This window comes from Populus nigra, chromosome 3 (assembly GCF_951802175.1).
Source record: "Populus nigra chromosome 3, ddPopNigr1.1, whole genome shotgun sequence".
In the NCBI taxonomy this organism is placed as follows: Eukaryota; Viridiplantae; Streptophyta; class Magnoliopsida; order Malpighiales; family Salicaceae; genus Populus; species Populus nigra.
Window position 1 is genome coordinate 26,538,839 of NC_084854.1, and position 11,052 is coordinate 26,549,890.

At 35.8% G+C, this 11,052-nt stretch overlaps 2 protein-coding genes and 1 long non-coding RNA gene across 4 annotated transcripts; 2 read left to right on the top strand and 1 right to left on the bottom strand.

Moving 5' to 3' along the window:
* Positions 1-3,377, top strand: LOC133688002 (putative disease resistance protein RGA3). Its single transcript, XM_062107368.1, has one exon. The coding sequence runs from the start codon at positions 159-161 to the stop codon at positions 3,318-3,320; it is 3,162 nt and encodes a 1,053-aa protein (XP_061963352.1). The 5' UTR covers positions 1-158; the 3' UTR covers positions 3,321-3,377.
* Positions 3,378-5,484: 2,107 nt separating this feature from the next.
* LOC133689302 (uncharacterized) lies at positions 5,485-8,026 on the top strand. Of its 2 annotated transcripts, none has more exons than XR_009841293.1 (3): positions 5,485-6,409; positions 7,159-7,228; positions 7,640-8,026. It is a non-coding gene; the product is annotated as an uncharacterized LOC133689302 (long non-coding RNA). The 2 variants fall into 2 exon arrangements; XR_009841294.1 differs by having other exon boundaries at positions 5,485-6,227.
* Positions 8,027-9,288: 1,262 nt separating this feature from the next.
* On the bottom strand, positions 9,289-11,052 carry LOC133689509 (uncharacterized). The gene is made up of 3 exons (XM_062109366.1): positions 9,940-11,052; positions 9,672-9,821; positions 9,289-9,570 (listed from the first exon to the last, which is right to left on the bottom strand). The coding sequence occupies exons 1-3, from the start codon at positions 11,050-11,052 to the stop codon at positions 9,289-9,291; spliced, it is 1,545 nt and encodes a 514-aa protein (XP_061965350.1).

Below are 11,052 nucleotides of genomic sequence, written 5' to 3' on the forward strand. Positions count from 1 at the left end.
CATAAACCTTCTTAAAGCATTCCAACCAATCATCACCACTCGAACCAAGTAAACACCACGACCACCATCTAGTCACTCTTTTCCTTTTAATTTCTTCCATTCCTTTTTTGTGTTTCCCTCCATATCAACCCACTCCGTTTGGAACCTAGGAAGAAAAAATGGCTGAAGGTGTGCTCTTTAGTAATGCGGAGGAAATAATAAAGAAACTAGGTACCCTAGCTGCTGAGGACGTTGCACTGTGGTGGGGGCTCAAAGATCAATTAAGGAAGCTCACTGACACTGTGACCAAGATTAAGGCTATGGTTCCAGATGCTGAGCCTCGGAAACAGAATCATGAAATCGAAGAGTGGCTCAAGAAGCTGCAAGAAGCTGTATTTGATGTGGAGGATGTGCTGGACAATTTTTCAACACAAGTCCTGCGAAAACAGTTGATGTCTGGTAATGGAGTTTCGAGGGAGGTATGTGCTTTCTTCTCAAGATCAAACAAATTTGTGTATGGTTTACGAATGGGTCATAAAGTTAAAGCACTTAGGGAGAGACTACATGGCTTTGAAACTGAGAGTCGTGGATTTAACTTTGATGTTCGTGATGAGGAGAGAGCTTCTTTGACTACTGTCAGGGAGCAAACTACCTCCCCTGAACCTGAAGTTCTAGTTGGGAGAGAAAGTGACATAGCGGCAGTAAAACGTTTTCTGCTGGATTCCAATGATAGATCATACTACTTTCCTGCCATCTCCATAGTTGGAACAGCTGGGTTGGGGAAGACCACACTAGCTCAACATGTTTTCAATGACGAGCAAGTTGATAAGCACTTTGATGTGAAACGCTGGGTAAGTGTGTCAGGTGGCTTAGATGTTAGAAAGATTCTCAAAGGGGTTGTAGAAAGTGATTCTGATCAGTTAGAGATTCTGAAAAATGAAATTGAAAATAAATTTGGAGGAAAACTTTTTCTTGTTGTATTAGATGACGTGTGGGATGGTGAGGATGGTCTAAATGATAAAAAATGGGATAGATTGATGGGGTTGTTACGATTTAATAAGATAATGGTAACTACACGTTCTCATGTAATTGCAAAACTCACAAGCACAATAGCACCGCATGTTTTAGAAGGTCTATCAGTAGATGAGTCATGGGATCTTTTTAGAAGAATGGCATTTTGTCAAGGTCAGGAGTCGGAGCATGTAGATGAAAAAATTAAAGAAGAGATCGTGGGTAGGTGTTATGGAGTTCCTTTGGTCATAAAGGCAATCGCGAGGTTATTGTCTTTGAAAGATAGAGCCCAGTGGTTGTCCTTTATATTAAATGAACTTCCATATAGAATTAGTGATGATAACATCATGCAGACCCTTGAGTTAAGCTATGGTGCTCTTCCATCGTACATGAAGCATTGTTTTGCCTACTGTAGCTTGTTTTCAAAAAACCATGAGGTAGATGTGAGATCATTGATTCAACTTTGGATTGCACAAGGGTTCATTAGCTCTTCAAATTCAGGTGATAGGTGTCTTGAAACTGCTGGTCTTAGGTGCTTCGAGGATTTATTTAGGAGGTCATTCTTTCGTGAAGTGAAAAGGGATGATTTGGGTAACATAATAAGTTGCAAAATGAATAGTGGTATGTATGATGTTGCAGCTAAAGTTGGTGCTTTTGAAAGCACTAAAGTGGATGGTGGAAGAAATAGGATTAGTGATTCGACTCGGCACGTGTCACTTGACGAGGATTTGAATTTTCCACCATATATTCAAATTCCGTTGCCTAGTGCAAAACGTCTAAGAACACTTATATTGCAAAGTGTCAAATGGGATGAGGGAACATGGGAGTCAATTTGTCGAGATTTTAGGCGTTTACGAGTGCTTGTTTTGCCTAATTTAACAATTAGGAAAGTGTCGCCTCTCATTGAAAAGCTCAAGCACCTTAGATATCTTGATCTTTCAAATAATCACATGGAGGCACTTCCTTATTGTATCACCAATCTGGTAAATTTGCAAGTGCTCAAGCTCATTGGATGTAGGAACCTTAAAAAACTACCGAGAGATGTCAATAAGCTTGTTAATCTGAGGCATCTTGATCTTGGTTTATGTCGAAGTTTGGAGTATATGCCTCTTGGGATTGGGAAATTAACTTCTCTACAAACTTTGTCATATTTTATGGTTGCAAAAAATAGTAGTTTTATATCCAAGAAGATTAGTGGATTGGATGAGTTGAGTGGGTTAAATGATTTGAGAGGGAGTCTACACATAAGAGTTAAGGGATACGAGAGGATTTATATATCAGAATTTGAAGGAGCTAAATTGATAGATAAACAATATCTTCAGTTGTTGACCATAGAGTGGGATGTTGGTATTGATTCAGATATTGATTTGTGTGATAAAATGTTGCTTAGCCTCCAGCCAAACTTGAATCTTAAAGAGTTGAGATTGATAGAGCATGGAGGTATGAGGTTTCCAAGTTGGCTTTCACATCTCTCAAATCTTGTAAGGATTCGTCTAGAAGAGTGTAGAAGACTTGAGCATATCCCTCCCTTAGATGGAATCCCTTCTCTTGAGGTATTGTTGATTGAAGATATGAAAAGTTTGGAGTACATAGATAGTGAGGGGGTTGGAGGAAAAGGAGTGCCAATGTTTTTCCCATCTTTAAAGAAACTTGAGATCAAGAGTTGTGGTAGGCTGAAGGGATGGTGGAAGAAGAGCAAAGATGAGATGAATGATGATAGTGATGAGTCAACAATAGAAGAAGAGTTGATAATGCTTTATTTTCCACGTCTTTCTTCCTTGAGCATTTATAAGTGTCCAAATCTGACTTCAATGCCGTTGTTTCCAACTCTTGATGAAAGTCTTTATTTGAAGGAAACTAGTTCAATGCCGTTACAACAGACAATGAAGATGAAATCACCAGTCTCTTCTTCTTCTTCTTCTTCTTCTTCTTTTATCCATCCTCTCTCCAAATTGAAGAATCTCGATATTGGTTCAGTTGGGGATATGGAATCTCTTCCAGAAGTAGGGCTGCAAAATCTCTCTTCTCTTCAACAGCTATGGATTAGTGGATGCGGAAGATTGAAGTCTCTGCCACTGCCTGATCAGGGGATACATTCTCTTCAGAAATTAGATATCAGTAACTGCCTGGAATTAAAGTGTCTATCTCAATCTGAATCCCAAACGATGATACCCTACCTTCCCTCTTTGCAAGAATTAAGAGTCAATGATTGCACTGAAGAGCTGAGTGGAAGAATAACAATATGGGGGGGAAAGGAGATCGTGGAGGAGTGGCCTCACATTAAACACATTCCACATATTGTAATTGATGGCTATGACATTCAACAGTGAGATGTGACATTTAAGATATTACGATCACAGTATTTTCAGCGTGCATATTTAAAGGTATTTAACCTCTTCATTCCTTAATTTAATTTATTATTATTATTCCATACTGTCTTTATTTATTTATTTTATTATCCACAAATCTCATCTGATAATATATATTATTTTCATTGTCATCTAAAAAGCAAGATATTATTGCACAATCACTATAAAAACAGAATTCATTATAGCAACAATAACAGTGAATCAAGCATTATGGTTTCAGAAAATTCTATGTAATTTACACATAGAGAAGAAAGATATAATAGAGATTTTAGTGGATAATCAAACAACCATAGCAATTTCTGACAATCTAGTATTTCATAAAAAAACCAAACATTTAAACATCAAACTCTATTTCTTATATGAGGTGTAGAAAAACAATGATATTATTTTGATTTATTGCAAGTTTGAAGGTCAACTAGCTGATTTGTTTACTAAACCATTTATAGTAAACAGGTTTGAGTTTCTAAGATGAACAAATGGAATTTGCCGTTCCTAAAGTAAAGAGGAGTGTTGAAGATTGCTTCGGTCAAAGATTCTGTTATGTTTTATTTAGTTTTTTCTACAATAATAAATAATTGTTCCTAGTCTCTAGGAGTTTGTTAGTTTGTTAGCAGATTATAACATGATTTTGTTAGCGAATTATAGCATGATTATTAGCAATTTTGGTTTGCTGTATATTTGCAAAGATTGCAATGATCCGTAAGCAATCAATTCTTCTCAGTTAAATAAAATACAATATACAAGTGTTTGCTGTCTTCAGTTTTCTTTCTACTTTCTTTCTTCACTTAAATACTTTCAAACCTCTTCATTCCTTAATTTAATTTATTATTATTATTATTATTATTATTATTCCATACTGTCTCTATTTATTTATTTATTTTATTATCCACAAATCTCATCTGATCATATTATTTTCCTTGTTTTTTTTTGTTAAGAAATAAAATAAAATTCGTAGCATTTTTCAATTAACTAGGAAGGGGGGCCAGCCGCCAGAAAAATGACAAATTACCCAACCTCTCCGCCAGAAAGATGAGCTGGTTAAGTGTGTGCTGCTGATAAAACATCTTTATATTTAAGATAAATCTGAAAACATTGACAACATGTCCAAAGTTGATGACATATAAGCATTATGTGCATATGTGGTGTTTCTCTGATCGAAGCTGCTAATTCTCTTCTCAACATTAATTTTCATTTATATTAATTAATTCTTCCATTAATATTTCTTATCAAAAATACATATTTTTCTAACTTAATTTCCTCTATTCATCTTCAATCCTCGTTGATTTACACTTTCATATTTCAATTTTTTCTTTTTCATAACTCCTTAATTTTTCTTTTCTTTTTTACATTTGATTTTACCAAGTATGGCAAAATAACCATGTCATATGATCATTCAAATAAATCCTCACACCATTTCTTATATCTTCATAATTAACCAACTTGTTCATGAACATAAAATTTAATACTCTTTCCAATAATTTGCATTGTAATACATTAAATTATCTACCTATACATATTAGCATACATTGACATTAACCATTTATTTACTTAACTTTTCCACATATTATTATATCCCTATATATAACTTAATTATTTATGCATTAACACACCACAATCACACACAATTATACAAGTTTTATTACATTCTACGTTCATCCCCTTTTATTTCAAATGTGACTGGTATTGTTGTTTTTTATAAGACCTAATCTTTTATCTTTCATTCTTTATTATTTTACATCATTATCAACCTATCTTATCATAATATATCAATTTTAATAATTTCATATTTTTCTTTAAATTCTCTCTTAAGAACCCTAATTCAAAAAATCTAAGAACAATGCATTAGATACTCGATTCTACACAATTTCTACTCTTTTTTTCTCCTCTCGGTTTTATCCCTCTGTTACCTCTATTTTTGGCATAAAAAAAAGAGAGAATAAATTGCTAGACTTTGCCCCCTCATCAGATATTTATAAAATTGCTATTGATAAATTTTATGTTATTTACTATCCTATTATTAGCATTTTTTAAAATATCTTTTCAAATTGCCCTAAAATTTTAATGAAAAGTAGGAATATATGTTATAAGATTTCTTGTAAATTTCAGTTTGATTTAAGAATCGGATGGAACGTTCCAGTCAAAATATTTTTATTTTTAACATTTAATCATTTTTTTTAATTTTTTCAGGTTTCACAAACCCAGACACCACCCCCCGCGGTTTGCCCTCCCAGAACCAGAGAGCCAAAAACAGACCAGCCACACACCCGACCTTCCCCCTCTCACCCGACCTTCCCCCTCTCAGCCGGTCTTCACCGCTAGCCGTAGCAGCGCCGTCCTCACCGAAGATCCAGCAGCCCACAGATCCCCATCCCTATTCCCTCACCCTCAACCACGATAGATCTTCCCTCGTCAGCACAGACCGGCCTCCACCGAAACCAACCCCAGAGCAGCCCAAACACATCGGCGCCCACAGACCCAGATCTGTCCGCCTTCTTCCTCCAGCTCCTCCCCCACAGACGGCGTCCTCTTCCTCATCAACCGACTCTCCTTCTCTAATTCAACCCCATGTAGAAGATCTGGACTGAGACCCAACCGCCAGATCTGCCACCTGCAGAAGAAGAAAACAAAACGAACCGAGGAAAGGAGAAGGCGGATTTCTTTTAACATGTGAGAACTTCTGATGATACAAATGGAACAGAATGCTTCCTCTTTTAATGAGCACTTGAGAGTTGTCCAGACGTGAAGCAGTTAGTTTTCTCTGCAACGTATGGTGTCGTATTACATTACATTACGAACCACAATTACTAGGAGCTGAGCGGTTTTCCTGTTGCGCAGCTGCTTCTGTTTGGTTCACTATTTTGGGACTTGGTATAAGCCTTTCTTCTCTTTCTTTTTCTGTACCCTTTTTGGCTTGCTACTGTTTATTGCTTCATTGCTAGTCTTGATAGATTTTGGCTCTGATTAGTATGGGGTCTCTAGCTTTTTTTTGTGGGCTGGCCATTCCATCTTCACAGTATGGAATTGTCTCTGTATGGCCTTAATGTGCACAGGTTGGTGATGACTTATTTTCAGTACATCCTTCTCTTTTTACCCTGTGCAGTACATCCTTGTCTCTTTATGAACTTGATTTTTTTGTGTGCTGCCACGTTTGCTATAGCTATGGCTATTGCCCTCATCACCTTCTTCCCATCATGCTAATTTTTTCATACCCAAATTGTACATCCTTCTCTTTTCTGTGTTTGCTTTTCTTGGTTTTGTTTCTTAAGTCTTTCTATTAGTCTTTGTTGTTTGGATTGGCTTTGTAGTTCTACTTCTGGTTGTGAATACGTATGTGCTGATGGGTCCATTTTTAGCATCTTATGCGTTGTTTTTTTTTTTTTCCCCTTCAAGGATTGCAGCGGTTGCGCTCTTATACTTCATTTCAAACTTTGTTTGAGTTATCTGCTATTGTTTCGTGTTGCTGGTTCACAAAAGTTATTTATTGAAATAAATAGAAGCATACCTGCAAAGTTCTACCATACAAACCTTAGCCAGCAACATGGCACAATTTAAGCAGAGGGCAATATATGTTTAGGATGGAAAGTAGACATTACCCTAGAAACCTTCAAACTAGCTTTAGGCAAACATCTTCTATTTTATACTGATTTTCTAGTTGAAAACTTCAAATCAGTATAAAAGCCTAACTTCTTTCAGAAAATAATCAGTTGGATCGTAGAGAACAGTTGGGTTGTAGCTTCTTATATTATAGATTCTGGTTAACATCTTGATCATCTCTGCTTTTACATGTCTAATTTTGCAGGAATAAATATTGGATGAAATTGATGTGAATGTAGATGTTCATAACAAGTAATGTCTACTTTCCTTCCTGTGTAAGTATTCATTCAACTTAAACTTTATTAGCTCAAAAATGACTAGCCACTTTGCCTTTCTACTATTGAAAAAATCAAATTACAATCAATATGATTTCTTGGTGAAGATCGCCATCAAGATCACTTGGAGCTGGAATGACATCACATGTTTCTTCCTATCATTAAAGTCCAGTATCTCCTATGCCTGCATTCACCAATGCCACCATATTCCTACTCACCAATTATAAGGCCAATTCTTTCTGCTCCCCCACCAGCAAAATCTGTTCCAATTTCTCCAGCTCATCTTGCAGGCTCTCCTCACTATTCACCATCCTCCAATAAAGTATTGTTCAAATGTATTTCGTAATTGTTTTTACTTCTGAATATTTCTCATGGCTTCTTTCCTGTTGCTGAACAATATTCTATCGGCAGGTTTCAAAAAATTCATATGAGAAGCTGAGAAGGTGATACATGAGTCGGGCTTGTTGAAGCTTAAGATTATAAGCATTCAGAATAGGATTTGCCACAAACAAACTATATATGGATGGCCAAACATAAAGTATTGTTGTGTGTTGCCCTAGAATACTAGCAGCTTAAAAAGTCAACATCAGAAGATCAACTGTTGAGTCATATTTAATTTTTTATAGGAGATTCTACATGTTATTTGCTTAAATAGAATAACCTTGTCATCCATCGAACCGGTGGATGCCCTCAAATTAGGTCTAGAAAATGTTGTTCATGTCAATTATGTTATTTTTCTTGATTTATTTTGGATTTATTATTTTATTTTAGATTTTATAATAATTTTTTAAGTGCTTTCAGATTCTGACTTGTTTCCTAGTAAAGGTATTTTTACCTGTAAACCTCATAAAAAAATAAATATTCTGACCGAAAATCATATCCTTTTGTGACTGTTGTTTTTTTAGCTTCTATCTACATGTGTTCTTGATGGTTTACTGTGTCTGTTACATATGGGATATTAATGCTGTGATTTGCTTATAAAAAGGCGCACAAAACAGGCCTCTCTGTAATTAGGATTATTTTGGGCTTCAATGAGTGCAAGGAGTTGCTTATATTCTATAGCATCCTCTTCCCCTTCCATCCTTTTATAAAATCCAATTTTAATATATTTTTTTAAAAAAACACTTTAAAAAAAACAACCCATGAAGACTTCTTGAAATTACAGAGAAAAATGGTGACTGAAAAATTGTTGAATCCATGTGGTTCTTTGAAGGGTTTTTGTCTAATACTCTAATAAATAATTAATCCTGCTGTTAACGAATTTTTTAACATTAATTCCTGTTCTTTTCTTCTTCTTTTTTTCCTTAAGATATAATATATCTTTGAACTAGGTTTGTAAACTAAAAAAAATAAAGAATAATGTAAATTATATATTAAACTAAAAAAAAGAATTAGAAAATAATATAAATTATATATTAGAATTTTAGTTTAATTTTTTAGTTGAGATGATTTTGATATAAAAATTAATGATTAAAAAATTACGATACTCACTTCTTTGATTAAATGAAATTAATTAACCGTTCAACCGGATATCATTAATGACTACTTGAAACTTTTACACAAATTTTTTAATTATTTTTCACCGGAATAATAATAAATGATAATTTAAGTTTAAGGGGCCAAATGGGTCAATTAGAATACCACTAGGTCCAGTTGTATTTGCTAGTGCACGTTTAATATAGGGTTTAATGGCAATATTCAATTAGAATACCCTAAAAAATACAAGGATTGTGGCACATTGAGACCTATATATATTATTAATTAATTTGATCGATTTTATTTTTGGATTATCTGGGAAAATATTTTCTATTTATTTGATTATATAATTTTCATTAAACGAAACACTTAAAAAATATACACTTTTTGGTATTTTCACTACGTCTAGTTAAATTAATGTCATATGAAAGTTATGGAGCTATCAATGTATATTTGTAGAGTCATGTTATTACATAAAATCATTTATGAATATAGTTTTCTTGTGGCAATTGGACCGAATTACAAAGTAAGAAAATTAAGAGCTAGTGGAATTAATTAATAAATTAGATAGCATTAAAATATTACTAATACATACACTGCCGATGGAGACCAAGATGAGACATTAGAACGGCCACAAAAGTAATTAGCTCTCCTCCCTGACTAAGTGCTTTTGCATGCTCTTTCCATCCACATCGACTCGCAGCATGAAATAGCATCTCGACCAACACGTCACTTATGATTTCCCATTTCCGTTCAACTGACCAACCATGCTGTCTCTCCAGCCCCTTGAATGAATCTATGAGCTTGCCAACACCTTCCTTCATATCTCCATCGGAAACGGCTTGCTTATACTTTGGTTCTCCCAACTGTTTAGGTAGCATAAACGGCAAATCCTTCCATAGATACATCATGTAACGAGATAAACATATGCTTATTTTACAACGAATTGAAGAATCCTGTTCGAAACAAGTATTAACAGCCATGTGCCACATGAGGAAGCTTTCATGAAAGTCTTTTTCAACAGATCAACCAAGTTCTCCATAGCAATGAAAACTTTGGAGTGCATGGCCACCTCTCGCTGCCAATATCGTAATCGGATCATCTTGGAAACTGCATTCTGAACTCATAGTCAAGAGACTTTTGAAAATAAATTCCTTTAAATCATCACCAACATCCTCCCAGCTCTGAATGTGGCCAGTGCTAAAGAGTTTTGAGATGTATTTACATAGACTCACTCGATGTTCTTCTATAACAGACTGTGCCGTGGATGCTTTCCACCTTCTGTTACTTCTAAGAAACGATAGCAACCGAGAAGAACAAATACGTCGAGACCACCAAACCCTTCGCTTGCTAAGCCAAAGCATAGCCCAATCAGAGAAAAGCATCAAAATGGCCGAGTAAATCTCCAGAACAATAGCTCCGATCAGCAACAAGTACGATATAATAATATCAATTTTAGTATAGGTATGGGAGTTTCTGGTCATTGATGAGAATGCTACTAATGCAGAAACAGAGGACAGAAAGTTGATGCAGCGGAGAATGATGCGTAGTCGCCAACGAAGTGTTGTTATCACCTTGGTGAAAAGTAAATCGAACACGAACCCCAACTCAATTTCTACCAATTTGAATGCTTCAGGGCCTGTCTTGCTCCTCAACAAAGCGTCGCTCTTCCGATGAGCAGCATATGTAACTGGGTAATCAGCAAATTGTAACTTCAAAGTTTGGAACAAGGAATGAGCTTCTTGGATATATCTGGCCTCTGGTATTTCATCATTGCCTTTCACTAGCAGATAAAAACTTTCTGTGTTTGGGGAATACCTAAACTTGTTGGAGCTTGCTAACCAAAGGACCCAAACTCTCTCTCCATATTTGATAACTCCAGAAACAAAGATTGGAATGACTATATATATGAGCGGATCATTGCTCCACCATGACCTAAACGACGCATAAAAGGCCACCACAAGCTGGGTTAATAGCTGAAGCAAGTGCCTCGACCACAATTCGTTGTCCTCGATTGAGTAGGCAGTAATAGCGTCAGGGCCACCAAGGTGTACAAGGAGCATCGGTGCCCAAAATGCCGGGATGGAGGTTGCGCTGGAAGTGGTACCTTTGGATTCTGAACCCCCTAGGCTACGAGCAAGAATACCCAAAGTAATAGTTGCCAACCAATCCGCCGACAAATATGCTAGCCAAACAAACGTCCCGAACCAGATTCCGGCGGTATACTTTCGTCGACTGCCAGTGATGGTGAGGAAAATTTGCAGCGAGAGACTTAGCAAAATCATGATGCGAAGCTCCCATTGATTCCACAATTCGATAACATGTCCAGAAAAAGTATACAGATTCAT